The sequence below is a fragment of the Zootoca vivipara genome, chromosome 6 (genome assembly GCF_963506605.1).
Source record: "Zootoca vivipara chromosome 6, rZooViv1.1, whole genome shotgun sequence".
NCBI lineage: Eukaryota > Metazoa > Chordata > Lepidosauria > Squamata > Lacertidae > Zootoca > Zootoca vivipara.
In genome coordinates this window covers 84,283,926-84,299,185 of record NC_083281.1, presented here as the reverse complement: position 1 = coordinate 84,299,185, position 15,260 = coordinate 84,283,926, and the positions used below count along the sequence as shown (strand labels likewise).

The following is a 15,260-nucleotide window of genomic DNA, read 5'->3' as shown; positions in this document are numbered from 1 at the left end:
CATGTTGGAGAGGCAGCGAGGCCTGTGGTAACCTGGGCAACGGCAAACAACACCGTCAGTCTGCCCCTTACCTGGGTCTTGGCTTATGAATGTCAAGCGGCTTGGCGGTTGCCGCTGTTTGCTCAATCGGTGCTGTTCCAGGGGATGACTGGGGCCAGACAAAGCCGCCCGATGATACATGACACTCGGCTGCCCCAGCAACAGGCAAGCCTTCACCTGCCTGCGGCCGATACAGTTTCAGTCCTGCCAGCACTGTTTGTTCTTCTTCCTGAAAGGAGAACAGGGTGGCGGGTTGATAGAGACAGAACAGGGGGGCGCTGGGTGATGGGGGGAGTTCTACGGGGTGAGAGAATAATATTTAAACAAATACCAAACTTGGCAGAGACATAAAACAGTGCCACTTTCTTAAGAACATACAGTTTGCTCAATTCACTGGCTGAATTTGGCAAGGAGCAGGCGTTGTGGTGGGGGACATTTATGGATGCGCTGAGGAAGAGAAGAGGTTCTTCATGATGTGTGCAGATTTGTGTGCACAATATTGTTGGTGAACATGGACTGTTTGTGATGCTTTTCAAGCATGCAAAGTGATGCACTCAAATATTCCTCAAATAAGGCCCAAGAGCCTGCTTTGAGTTCGATAGTCGGTGAGCTTCTGGGCAAGCAGACCAATTTTTTTTTCTAAACAGATGTTGAACAGACTGAGCTCTGGCACCATCCTCTGAATCATCACTATCACTTGCCTACTGGCCATGCTATATCTGGGGCTGATGGGAGTTGGAGTCCAGCATTATAGCCAGAGGGCCACCCTCATCTAAACCCCCAAAGAAAAAGGAGAAATCAGGGCTGCCATCCCATTAAAGGAATCTTAAAAAGTTACTCAGTTAATTGATTAAACTTACACAAATCTGTTCTAAAACAAACGAAACAAAATGTGTTTCCTTTGCTTTTGTTAATGCACGAGGCATTAACTTAGGAGAGGCATATCCCCCTCTGCCAGCTGCAGTTTTCATAACTACTGCATTTAAAAACTGGGCTTCAAAAAATGTTGTCCAATTAATTTGGACACATTTTTAGTCTATCAACATGGTTTTTAATGGATTGATCTAGCCAATTAATAAATTAAATGTTGCGGCGTTACTTAGTTAATTACATAGAAAAATTAGGACACCGAAAGGGCTTCACATACATTATCTCACTCATATTTCCCTAGATGTTGCTGGAATACATCTCCCATCCTCTCTGGCCATTGGCTGTGCTGCTTTCTTGGGGCTGATGGTAGTTGGAGTCCCACCACCACCTGTGAGGACATTATTACTGTAGAGCGGGCATGGCCAAACTTGGCCCTCCAGATGTTTTGGGACTACCGTTCCCATCATCCCTGACCACTGGTCCTGTTAGCTAGGGATGATGGGAGTTGTAGTCCCAAAACATCTGGGGGGGCATGTTTGGCCATGCCTGCTCTAGAGCCATGTAGCCCCTCTCTCTCCTTATTCATTTGAGACTTCTCCCACCACCACCTTTGGCAAAGTAGAAAGGATTCAACCAGCACTCATGTTCAGTGGCCCTAAAAACCTTTTAGGTGACAAGAGGCCTACTCCACACTGACCCCCTGCCAGGCTTTGTGCCATGTGCACTGATTGGACTAGGTGAGGAAAGTAGGGGAAGGACATCCTTGAATCTTAATCAGGTGTGGGGGAACTCTGGCTGCCAGATGTTGCTGGCCTACAGCTCTCAACATCCCTGACCATTAGCCATGCTTGCTGGGACTGTTGGGAGTTGTAGTTGGTTCAGCAACATCTGGAGAGTCACAGGTTCCTTACACCTGATTTAAGTCTTGGATTTTAAGACAATAAAGCAATCCCACCTCCCTCTTTCTCACCTGTGTCAGAAGCCTATATGCTACTAGTTTAAAACAAGTTCTCTTTCCTGACCCCTTTTCAGCAAAAGAGAATCCTTTCTGCCTTGTTCTCCCACATTAGGAAGTATTTAACACACAAGTCTGGGGATGCGGAAGAGCCAGCAGTCAGTCCCAATTGCTGCACTCTCTCAGAGATCAAACAGGACAGCAGCCATTGCCAAGCCCCCTGCCCGGAGCGCAGCTGCTCCACTCCTGGCCACTGTTAACTTATGAAGTTTGCATCTGTTTTGCATTCCCTCCCTCCCAGGTTGCAAGTACAACCAAGTGAACAGCCATTTCCATTGCATTCGTGAAGGCTGCCAGTTCTCCTTCCTCCTGAAGCATCAGATGACGTCCCATGCTAGGAAGCACATGAGGAGGATGCTGGGGAAGAACTTCGACCGTGTTCCCACTCAGGTGATGACTCCTGCAGGGTGGCTATAAATATGCTTAGAAACCACTAAGCTATGGCACTTCCCCACGTAAGAAGTTGCTATATCAAGTCAGACTATTTAGCTCAGAACTGACTGGCAGCAGCTCTTTGGGCAGGAGCTTTTTCCAGGCCCACCTGAAGTTACCAGGAATTAGGATCTTCTACATGCTGGCCAGATGGCCTGGAAGCTGTACACCGGCTCCCTCGGCCAATAAAGCGAGATGAGCGCCACACCCCAGAGTCGGTCACGACTGGACCTAATGGTCAGGGGTCCCTTTACCTTTACATGCCAGGCAGATGCTTTACCACTGAGCTACAGCCCTTCCCCAAGACCTATGTGAATTGTCCAGGACAAGATGTGCAAGCAGAATCTTCAAAATTCCTCACGGCTCCTGATCTTTGCTCTAAAATCTGCATTCACATTCAGTTCTGCCATTGTATTACTTCTGCAAATATTCAAAAAGCATTCCAGTTACTGGTATGTTAGAAAACATGACATCAGAATCATCCCCCTATATTATCCCCCTTTGCTCTTATTTTAAAACAACTGCATTGGTTGCCAGTTTGTTTCCAGGCCCCGTTGAAAGTGTTCCTGCTTGTGTTAAAAGTCTTAAATGACTCAGTCCCCAAATATCTGAGAAACCACTTCCTTCCCTACAGTTGAGCAGAGGGGGCCCTCTCAGTCATTCTATTGCCCTCAGAAACTTGGCAGAGGGTAGCCCCCCCTAAGTTGTAGACTTTCCTGCCCACAGGTGCATATTACACTGGCATTACATAGATTTCAGCAAATGCTGTAAACACTCTGCTCTGGCCTTTGACAACCAATATGTCTGTTTTCAGGACCCACCCTGTTCCTGTAACTTTCCTCTGTTTTAACAGTTTTTAATTCTGAATTTTAAAGTGCTATAACCCACCCCAGGACCTGCTGGTGAAGGGCAGGTGGCAAATGTAGTTGTAGTAGTAGTAGTAGTAATATAATGCAGAATCAAAAGACCCCCTCCCCCAGCACATCTTAATGCACATGCTGCCTCTGCCATAGTTGCATCTGCTAAATTCAGCAAGTTCAACACAGCCCAATGCTGATGCCAAGATTAACATTCCCAGGCCCAGATTCTGGCAGCATCCTCTGCATATATATGCAGAATTCACAATGCCAACATTAGCACCCTTTAGGCAGGTGATGAATATGATGCCAGCCTGATTGTGCTAGCCAACATGACCTAGCAGTCCTTGAAGACATAACACGTACCAAACAAATGTCCACTTGGAGCCCAACTATAGTTATTGGTGTAGAAGTCAAACACACCCCTCCCAATATCGCGTTTCTTGATGCAGGTTATTGGACACACTCCAAGGAACGAAAACCTCCCCCAAGTCAGCAGCATGGCTCCCAGCCCAGCCTCATCAGGGACTCCTGCTTCCTTCCAGGGACCCCAAAGTATGATGGATACCGAGACAGATGAGTACATTGACTACACTGGATGCAGCCCTGGTGGCATCTCCTCCGAGTCCTCCAATATGGACCGCAGCTGCTCCAGCACGCCAGTGGGCAACGAAAGCACTTCAGCCGGTAAGTGACGCTGGGAGGAAACAGTTTATTTGTGATGCTTTGCTTCTGAGCAGCCTAAAAGTTGCATCCCTTGGGTACTCTCTCGCACAAGCTGCACCAAATCCTCCTCCTGCCATGCGGGATCTCCTCTCCGCCTCTGACACAGCAAGAGACATCACTGTGTCATCTAAAAGAGCCCCTTTGACAAAACCATTCGTGGTTTGTGGAAGTATTTTTATTCTGATCCAGAATGGGCTGTGCAGCTCATACCTTGCTAAAATAATTCCTGATGGAAATAAAGGTATTAGTACTTGCCCACTTAAAATCTCACCACCACCACCACCCCAGTGATCAAACAAATTGAACTTTACACAGTGGGCTTGCTGTAAGTTGCCCTTTGGGAGGGAAATTCTAGCATAGCACCTGTCACCAATCTAAGCAAGAGTGTCAGGGCTTGGGGTTATCAGGGGGACACATCAGTGAGGTTGGCTGGCACACTCCACAATTTCATCAAGGAGCATTAACCTAAAAGGAGTCCTCAGAGTATCCCTATGATAGCCATTTTTAAAAGTAACTGTTCCCCACACTGTTCAAGTTGATGGCCTTTGCTTGGGGCAGCCTGCTGGGGCTGGTGGAAACGTATTACTAAAAAACACCGGTCAATATCAGGGCGGCAAGTAAACGCTAATCGCAACCACTCCACAAACAGGGCAGAGCATAGAAACTCATAGCACTAAGGAAGCAGCCAAACTCCTCTCTTTAAACTGCACCACTGCTCATCACACCTCTCCAGGATGACGGTGCTTGACTGTAACCAGCCTGCCACAAACCAGATGGGGGGAGGGCAGGCGGTAAAACTGCAGTCATCCCTCTTTAGGTACTCACAGGGCCCTCTGCCACCTCTTGCTCTTCCCTGTTGGTCTCTGGGTATGCTCACTCCATCACTGCTATCCATCACTCTCTCCATCTCCTCTGTCAGTGGTTCCATTCTTGTATGTGTGAATGTGCTGTCCATTTTCATTGTATTGCTTACACTCTTGGGTTCTCATTTTGGTTCTATTTTTTCTTTTCTTTTCCTTCTTGTTCTGTTTTCCCCCTCCCCTGCTATTTTTTTCTTTCTTTCCACATTTCTCCAGGCTGCCTGGCTGCTGCTGCTGTTCCTCCTGCTGCCGCTGGTGGTGATGACGTTACCCAAAATGCACCACAACCACCACCTCTGCCTCCATCTTTCTCACAAGCCCTGCTCAGGTCTCCCCTTCCTTCCCTCCCGTATCTCTTCTCTCCATCTTGTGTCTCATACTCTCTGCTAAGTGCCACTCTGGGATCCAGCAGGGGCCTTGTCTTGCCCACCGCCAGCTCAACAGGGTTTTCACCCATCATTGCCGCCCCAACTCCAGTCAAAAGCGATGTCCCTCTAGTGCAGGATGCGGCAGGTAAAACCATTCTACAATTTCTCTCATACTTTTACAGCCCCACCCGCCACATCCTATCCAAAAGGCTTCACCTCCCTGTCCTTCCACCAAAGTCCTAGGGATGACAAACTGGTGCCCAAAATGACACATACCTAGTTATTTGATTGCCTTTTAAAAAAAAATCAATTTACAGAAGACCAATTTTTGATTGCAATAGCAGGTAAGACAAAGAGAGGTTAACCTACAAGCCACCAGAAAAACCCACCTCCCCACAAAAAGTGGTTTCTTTAAAAAAAGGAACGTTTGTTCATATTTTTAAATAGTATATATATTTCTAATAACTGATTAAGCCTCTACCCCTCTGATCACAAGCGGTTTCCTATGCCACCCAATGTGAGCTGCTAATAGCAAAAGGGTTTTATGACAGTTAAATAACCACTTTGATATGCAGCCCCCAAAGACTTGATGGTGGGTCAGTGTGGCCTTAAAAGCTTAGCCACTCTTGGACTAGGCAACTAGTCTCGTTTTCAGAAATGATTTGCACATGAACAGGTGTTTAGCATGCTACCTGAATGTACTCATCAACTCCCACCACAGCAGCAACCTCAGGACTCAAATCTGGCTCACCCAATCACCATCTCTCTACAGACAGAGAGGGTACAGAGCCTAGAAATCTGAAACGTTTATTCTGCCCTGGTTAAGAATGCTGCCAGCTCCTAAACATTGGATGCTGTCCCAAGAGAATTTGAAAAGTATCCCCCAGTGATGTGGTCTCCTAAATTCATCCCATGTGAAAACTCCTTTTCATTCTTTGGGTTGGGCATAAACATTCTCTCCTATGCAAATTTTTTGTAAGGGACAGGCTTCCCAATGTGCTGCTCTCCCCCAGGAGACTACACAGCCCATTCTGGACTTACCCCATACCACTTCTGTGAAGAGCAAGATGGGGTCAGTGCAGGTTGAAGGTCTGTGTATTCATGGCCCAGGAGGGTTGTTGGAGCAACATTAGATGCATGTGGTTGTTGGTTTTACAGTCATAATTAGTTCATTTTATTGTGTTTCACTTAAATCACCTTTACTTACTACCTTGTTCCTAAAAAACGCAAGTTCCAGGTAAAACATCTTTTTTTAAAAAACAAAGAGAGAGAGGGAGGGAGGAATAGTGTTGAGCCCGTGGTTTATTAACATGGTCTGGTCCTGGCTTGCGGCTACTGCTCCTTTGATGTAGTGAGAGTACAAATATTTAGGTATGAGAGTGGAGTCACAAAGCACTCCCTCACAGATAAAGTGCCAAAGGAACAAAGGCAGAGCAGGTAAAAAAAAGGTGTAATGACCAGAAGTACAAGGCCTTCCTTTCTCCATCTCTTAAGTCTATTCATCTCTTGCCAAACCACTTCAAGGGAATGAAAAGATTGGCTTTGCAGTGGCCAGGCTTTGGGGATGAGGTGGATGGAATGAGTTTGCCTGAAGGAGCCTATTGCCATCCCCTCTCACTGCCTAGAAACTGTAAAGATCAAGAAAAACTGGGCACACTGCTTGTCTGAACTCACCCCAATTAGCTAGGCAGGAGAGTCCAGTTCTAAAATCCCCTCTGCCCATTTCATTTCCCCAGGGAACACCATCACCATGCCAACCGCTGCAGGGGCCAAGAAGCGCTTCTGGATCATTGAGGACATGTCCCCATTTGGCAAGCGGCGCAAAACGGCCTCCTCACGCAAGATGCTGGACGAAGGAATGATGCTGGAGGGCTTTCGGCGCTACGACCTCTATGAAGACTGCAAGGATGCCAGCTGCCAGTTCTCACTGAAGGTCACCCACTACCACTGCACAAGGGAGAACTGCGGCTACAAGTTTTGCGGACGCACCCACATGTACAAGCATGCCCAGCACCATGACCGCGTCGACAACCTGGTGCTGGATGACTTCAAGCGCTTCAAGTCCTCCCTGAGCTGCAACTTCCCCGACTGCCAGTTCTCGGGAAACAGCACGCACTTCCACTGCCTGCGCTGTGGCTTCCGCTGCACCGACAGCACCAAGGTGACAGCCCACCGCAAGCACCATGGCAAGCAGGACGTCATCAGTGCCGCAGGCTTCTGCCAGTTCAGCTCCAGCGTGGACTGCGAGGTGCCCGACTGCAAGTACAAACTCAAGTGCTCCCACTTCCACTGCACCTACCCCGGCTGCAAGCACACGGTGGTGGGCATGTCGCAGATGGACTCGCACAAGCGCAAGCACGAGAAACAGGAGCGCGGAGAGCTGCCGGCCATCTCTCCGGGCCCCGAGACCCTCCCGCCCTCCACAATCGAGTACGATGCGCAGAACTCTTCCGTCAACCTTGACAGCTCGCTCAACCTTGGCACTGACACAAACAGCTCCCTCTTCTTCCTGCAGAACGCGGCGGGCGTGGGCCTCAACGACTCCTTGGATCTCAGCCAGAAATTGCCAGAGGCTGGAGGTGCTGCCCCTTCCCCCGCTGGGGAGGGTGGGGCCCCCGTGGAGAGCGAGCGGCTTCCAGCCAGCTGCGGCAACGTAGAGGACGACTCCTCCCACGAGGAGGACGACGATGAGGAGGAAATGAATGAGGAAGACGAGGAGGAGGAAGATGACGATGATGACGACGACGACGAGGAGGAAGATCTGAACACAGACTCTGAAGAGTCACTTCCTGACTCCCAGGCCATGCCTGCTAAGGACGTTAGGGAACTGGGGGAGGCTGCTTCTCCTTCTGCAGTCCACAGCGATGCTTCCAGACCTCCAGGCGAGCAAGCCCCCGCCCCCGAGGCCTCCCCTTAACTTATAGACAGCAGCAGCAGGGTTTTTTGATCTTTTAAAAAGTAAGAAACTGAATTAAATGAGAGGACCCCGCTATGTGAGGCGAGAACAAACGCTGTAACGACAAGCAGCAAAGAGAAACACACACACCCAACTCTACCCCAGGAAGTGCACAAGATAACGAGGAAGCCGCTTAATCCTTGGACCATGCAAAAAAAAAGGAAAGAAGCCTTGTGCCCATGGGAAGGGCAGGGGGGAGGCGGAGGGACCCATCTGTTGGGACGCACATGTTTACAGGGTGGCAGACGGCAAATCTTTTTACTAATATGCAGATGGGTTGGGCCATGGAGAAGTGACCCTCCTTCTCCTGGATGGATGTGCTAACCATAAGGGCAAATGTCTCCCCTGCCACTTCCCCCAAAATCTCCCCTTGTTGGTTTGGAGGGGGAGTGGAGTTGTTTCTTTTCCTCTTTAACTTCTATTTTATTTCCCTGTTTTCATTTTGTCCTTTAACACTCCTCCCATTCTCAGGGAGAGGGGGCAGCTAGCATCCGATGGTGAATATTAGGGGGTGACAATAATAATATATTATGAGGATTTGGTTCCTTTAAGCCACAAAAGCGAAGTTATTCGCCATTAGGCATAATTGGGGTTGGGGGAGGGTATCAGTCATACTTCTATTTTTCTCTCTCCTCTCTTCTCCAACATCAAATGAACAGGAGAAATGGGGGTCTCAGGCAGCTTGGGTTGGTTGGGAAATGGGCTATTTATTGTCAGTTTTTAAAAAAAATAAAGAGAAAGAGAAGCATTAATGAACTGAACGGGGCTGGGAATATGCGGATACTTCTCTGATCCTCTTTGTTATTAAAGAATAATAATAATATTAATCTTTTTTTAAGGAAGAAAGAACTTATTTATATTGTGACACTCCCACACCTGAGTGGGGAGTGTTCCTTTTCTGGTGGGGCTCTGACCGGTGGCAGCAAGTATGGGGTACGGCACTGAAAAGAACCCTTGGTTGTGAAAGGGAGGTTTGGATTTAACCAGACCCAACCCAAACACCGCTGCCTTGCGGAGAGGGGGTGCCAACTGCTTCTTTTCCAGACTGCAGAGCCACCCCCAACAAGTAGGGTAGAGACCCAGGAGCTCAGGATACCCCTCCACCTTGCTGCTAATGAAAGAAGAGGAGGTGGAAGATGCAAGTACCTCATAAAGAGTAAGCAGGCCCAAGTAGTACTTGGTCTTACTGGGGGGTGGCTTGTTTAGCTACAGGAAGGAAGCAGAGGTGTTACCCTTCTCTACCATTGTCCCCACCTGCGGTATTGAGCTTTGCACCCCATTTAAGCATGCTTTATGAAGGCTGAAAGAGGGCATGCGTCTTCTAGTGGGAACAAGTTGGGGGAGGAGAATATTAGCTACTACAACCCATCCCATCAAGCCACACGTAGGGCTCTTACCTTAAGATTCTCTGGCAGGAAGGGTGATGCTCTTCTGAATCCCAAGACAGAAATGTTTCCTGTCCCTTCGCCCTTTGTGGAGCTGTGGAAAGGAAGAGGCCACTTGAATTGGTTGCTCCACAGCAAACTCATTTGGCATACAAATAATCTAATGTCCCCTTGCCCACCTGTCCCACACGCCCCCTGGTCACCAGATCAGGCATATCCTAAAAGGGGAAGGGCATGTTTTTTTTAAAAAAAAACAAAGAAGGAAACAGGCACCCACAATGGCTCTGCAGATCTCCATAGATCCTTTGCTTCCAATACGTTGGTGGTTTTAAGTCATTAAAAGCTAATGAAACCAGCCACACACAACAACACTTGTGTCTAACAGACATGCCATTTTAGTGCAAAAAAGGCTGAGAGCTTTATTAGTCTTAGTTTTTGAATATCCCTCTCAAACAATCACACCCCAAACAACTTGACAGTTCAACAGTAAGAATGTGGTCCACAACCACTTTTTAAAGTTTCTTAAAATATTAACAGTTAGGGAAAGGAGGAGGAAAACTAAAAGAGTGGCAAAGAAAAGGATAAAGGATATGTCCAGGGAAACAAGATAGCTGTACAGTATTTTTGCCCCTGTAAAGGTTACGAATAGATATAGAGATATATAGAAATATATAGAACAGAGAGAAAGGAGCCATACCAAGATAATACTCTGTGAGTATCCAGTGAAGAATGCTACCCTAAGGAACAGACCCTTCAACATCCTATTTGGTTGCTCACCAACAATTATCTCCTTCACACACGTGTGGACACTAATTCAAACCACCTCCAGCTAGCCAAAAAACATGTTAAGGGGCAAAAGCTAAAGAAACTCTCAGTATAGAGCATCAAGTGATTCTGAATTTGAATTTCAGCCAGGCAGACATTTTAAAAGAGACACAGGAAAAGCCCTGTCATTTAATGAAACACGCTTCATGCACTCTCTCTTATCCACAAACACACTCCAATTTGGTTTGTAATAATATGCATAGGGTGCTTTTTTGTTTGTTCTTCATTTTATTTTGGGAGGTTGGGGACAATTGTTTCCTCAAGAACCATCTCAGCCTCCTATGACTCTTCCCACAACTTTAAAAGAAAAAGGTTGAACCTCATTCATGACTGTTTCTGGATTTTTATAAAACAAATTAATGATTAGCCATTTCAAACATTTTTTTTCTAAAAAAGAAACCTCACCAAGAGCCTACTTTTTCCTGGTAGTTTTGACTTGGCAAAGGTGCTCCTTGGAACATCTAGAATGGTAGAAAGTCTCCACACTGCTGCCGCCTCCACTTTTTTAAATTCCAGGATGGGGCAGGTTATGGTCACACCATAGGTCACATCAACAGATGCACATCAAAATTACCTGAGAGAATTGGCACAATGAGGTCTTACTCTTCCCTGTCCTCTCAGTCTTGAAAGGACCTGAGTTTGGTGAACATGGCAGTGACATATTTATGTTTAAGAAGCTTGGACAAACTCTCAGCACATTCTTATCCCCCTCCTGTTCTCACCACTTAGGTGCATAGCTGCCAAGTTTTCCCTTTTCTCGCGAGGAAGCCTATTCAGCATAAGGGAATTTCCCTTAAAAAAAGGGAGAACTTGGCAGCTATGCTTAGGTGTCTCGCTAAAAGGTGCTACAGAAAACTCTTGCTTGTGGTCAAGGTTTTGGAAACCTGTGATGCACTGCAGGGAGAGAGGCAATGAATAAGCCCTTTTTATGTTTCTATACATTTTTGGGTCTTTAATACAAGCAGGCAGTTACGACCCTCTGGTGGTTGCAGGGTAGTAAGATGGGCTGCTCTGGGGTTCTGGTCCACTGGTGTTGGCCATAGAAGCCAGTGATTACTAGTGGGCAAGAAAGGAAGGGGTGGGCAGAGAAGAATTTGAAGAACAGGTACAGTTTACATTAGCCAGTTATGCACCCCTTCCTGTTTGGATATCATTGCAATTGTTATTCCCCACTGAGAATCACCCAGTAACCAGTTTCCCCATCGTTTCGACCACCTTCAGTTCCAACAAAAAGCCTGCCAAGTTGAACTAGTTTTAACACCTAATGACTGGTCCCTCTATACTTCCCCAGTTTCACAACCTTCTCCACCTCCTTCTCTGCCTAAAACAAAAAGAATGAAAAAACAGGTCTTTATATTTATATATATGTTAAATGTTTATCAGCTGCATCCTGATGGACATCCGGAAGAAGCACTTCAGTGTCCCCAGGTGTTAAGAGGAGGACTTAAAAGTTCAGAGCAAGCGTAAATGTTTGGATGGACCTAAGCGTGTCATTTTACAGAGCAGGAGAGGCCACCAGTTAGCAACAAAGCAAGATTATTCAACCTTTCCCGCCCCCCACACACACACAACCTAACCTTTCCTGATTCTGTGTCCTCTGATCCCACTCAGAACGCAAATTTGGACATGGTAAAATTTAGCATGGCTGAAAGTATAGGGTTGATAAATGCGTCCTCTGTGCAGGAGGGGGGGAACTCACCTGTTCCCGCTGCCCCAGGGCAGGCTCACATTCATGTCCTGTATCCCATGGAAATTTAGTAGCTGGGCCCCAAGCATAAGTGATGGTGGTGCTGATGATGTCCAGAGAAGATGTCGAGGTTTAGGCAGCCAGTTTGCACCTCTCCAGGACGACAGCTGGTGGCATAGATTTAAAAGGCATATTATGCTTTGGCAGCTATTGCTGAAATGGAGCCAGCAGAATATAGAACTTGGTGGCTTTAAGGGGACCATGTATTTTGGGGGGGGGAGGGTCAAGAGCAAGAGAGAGTTTTAAAAACCAAACCTCTGAAACCCTAAGTGTAGATCCTTTCATTACTGCTTTGTCATTGAAAAGGGGGGAGGGGAGGAACCTAGCCACCAAATAAATAAATAAATTATTATAAAGTTCACCGGTATTGAAAGAGAACTGTATTTCAATATAGAAAAAGAAATGGTGTTTGTTTTTAATGGCCCTAGATTTTTAAAAGGAAAACACACACATACACACAAGAACAGGAAGACAAAAATATGAGGGAGAAATTCTAGCCTTTTGTAAAATCCATATTGCACACTAGGACTATAAGCCATTGCTAGCTCATTTTGAATTTAAAAATGTGTACTTTCTTTTGTTGTTGTTTTTATTTTATTTTATTTCTTTCTGTGTGGGAGGGGTGGGGAGGGAGAAAAAGAAGAAGTGATGCTTGAACTACCAATGCTCTTTTTAATGTTTTATAAATATGTATGTGTATATATATAAATATAAATATAATATGTATGCACATATATATATATGTGTGTGTATATATCTATATGTATATACCTATATATATAGATATATAGCTATATATAGGTTTTGAGACAAAAAATAATAATGCAGAAAGTGAAAAAAAAATCCTAACAGGATGGTGTGCTCTGATTTTACTTGAATTTGGTCTTCTCAGCACCTACGTTATTAAGAACTGAATATTTTTCCACTTGAATTTAGTGCTATTAGAAATTTAATATATGTGTTTTATTTATTTGATTTTTTTTGCATGACTGATGCAAGGTTTGACATTTTCACTCAATAAAAACTGGAAAAAAACCAAACAAACAAAAAGCCAACCAATCACAGCTTTCTGTTGATTTGTAGCATTGCACTGACTTTTAACTAGCATCTTTAAAATCCTACTTTTTAATTATTTATTTAACATATTTAGTTAACAGCACTTCTTGAGCTCAGACATGTTTCATCTCTCTGCTCCAAGAGCAAAGCTTAGGTAATTACTGGCATTGTAGAAAGCTACCTGCTGCCCAGGTTAGGCCTGTTATTGGGGTCTGGAAAACCAAATTATACTCCCCATATACAGAAAAAAATAGCTTCATTAAACCGCAGACTAACAGACCCCACAATTCTCCTGACGACACTAGAAACACAATGGAGTCTGAGCTCAACCCCTGTGTCCCTCCCTCCCACCCTGAAACCCAAACATCTAAAAACTGAGCCAAGGAAGAATTCTTGGGGCTGTAACACTGCCTTTGCAGGTCAGGTATGCATAGCAGCTCACCAAAGTTACAAAATGTACAGAGATGAGGTGTGGCATTCCAAAGCCTAAAGAGATATCCATACCATTAAGGGCTATCTAGCTCCTTTGGTTAAATGCCTAGTGATACAACAATCATCTAAACCAGGAATGGGGAACCATTTTCAGTTCAAGGACAACTTCTGCCTTTCTGGGCAACCTTCCAAGGGCCACATGCCAGGGTAGCTGGGGCCAGAGGCAAAAGTGAGGAAAACAGCACATGTGGATTTTGCCTTTGTACCATAGGATAGTTTCACACACACTGAGGCACCCCTCTCTATTCTCCATCCAGACAACCAAGAGTTAAGGACACATTCCAGTGAGCCCCCAAACCACCAACCACTCAAAAGAGGGCACAAAGCAGGATCAGTGAGCGATGTGGCTAGGGAGAGTCCTAAGGGACAAAGTAAAGAGGCTTATAGGACCACATTGATGATCTAAACCAGGCATCCCCAAACTGCGGCCCTCCAGATGTTTTGGCCTACAACTCCCATGATCCCTAGCTAACAGGACCAGTGGTTGGGGAAGATGGGAATTGTAGTCCAAAACATCTGGAGGGCCGCAGTTTGGGGATGCCTGATCTAAACAAAAGCCAAATTTATAAAATAAATTAAAAGACTTGCAGATTACTTTGAGGTTGGTGTGTAGAATGGCTAAATGTGCTGTGTGCTGAGTTCAAATCACTATTCAGCCATGGAACTCATGGTTGCAGAAGTCTGCCTCCCTCTTAGGCTCGCCTAACTCAGAAGATTATTAAGATAAAAGAAAGAGACCACACACTCTGCCCGGAGCTCCATAATCCCATTTTGCAAGCAGAGGAATGGAGGCCGGGAACAGGACTTTCTGGTCATAACCAAGCTCGGATTCAAATGAAGTTTCACTGCGGCCTGAATCTATCACAAGATACATGCCTTTGTCACCTTCACCCATGAAGACAAAAGTATGAGCAGCTTCCGTGTATATATTGATTCTTAATTAACTCCAAAAGCACATGGGAGATCATGGGCCTACCAGCGACTCCTCAAATGAGCCCAGGATCAGTTTCAGCCTGCTTCCCTGGTGGTACTGGGCCCCAATGTTCTAGGTCAGGCATCCCCAAACTGCAGCCCTCCAGATGTTTTGGCCTACAACTCCCATGATCCCTAGCTAACAGGACCAGTGGTCGGGGAAGATGGGAATTGTAGTCCAAAACATCTGGAGGGCCGAAGTTTGGGGATGCCTGTTCTAGGTCTCCATTTCCCCAGAAACTACTGTGCCCCTACTCCAAAGTCATCCAATGAGTTACACATAATTATAAGTGATCTTTCTCCTTAGACAATGATAGGGTTCCAGGGGTGCCGAGATCTCTGGCAGGGAGTTCTTTGCACCCACACTGAAAAAATTCTCAGGATTCATTGGGAGAGAGTAAATCATGACAGTTAAGAGTCATCACACACACCCCCCCCTAGTATAGACCTCTCTCTCTCCTTCCTGCCTTTTCTTTAAAAGCATAAAAATGTACATTCTCGCGCCACTGGTGTGATCCATTGTAAACTGATCCCAACTTACTAGTAGTACACAAATGGAATAAAGCATATGAAACACAGCCCAATTTTGTGTATACCTTGGCAAAGTATGACAGCAGCAAAATTGACCAACACACAAACCTACCTTCCTATGAACTAAGC

At 46.0% G+C, this 15,260-nt stretch overlaps 1 protein-coding gene across 9 annotated transcripts in view; it reads left to right on the top strand.

Moving 5' to 3' along the window:
- CASZ1 (castor zinc finger 1) overlaps nt 1-13,139 on the top strand; it is a 298,840-nt gene extending 285,701 nt beyond the window's left edge. For 8 of the 9 annotated variants that reach the window (XM_060276240.1, XM_060276237.1, XM_060276239.1 and 5 more), the window contains 3 exons: nt 2,166-2,314; nt 3,666-3,900; nt 6,904-13,139. In XM_060276240.1, coding sequence (XP_060132223.1) covers nt 2,166-2,314; nt 3,666-3,900; nt 6,904-8,084 — 1,565 coding nt within the window. In that variant the 3' untranslated portion in view covers nt 8,085-13,139. The remainder of the gene's footprint in view (nt 1-2,165; nt 2,315-3,665; nt 3,901-6,903) is intronic. The other variant, XM_035120501.2, reaches the window with a different exon arrangement.
- The last annotated feature ends 2,121 nt before the right edge of the window (nt 13,140-15,260 follow it).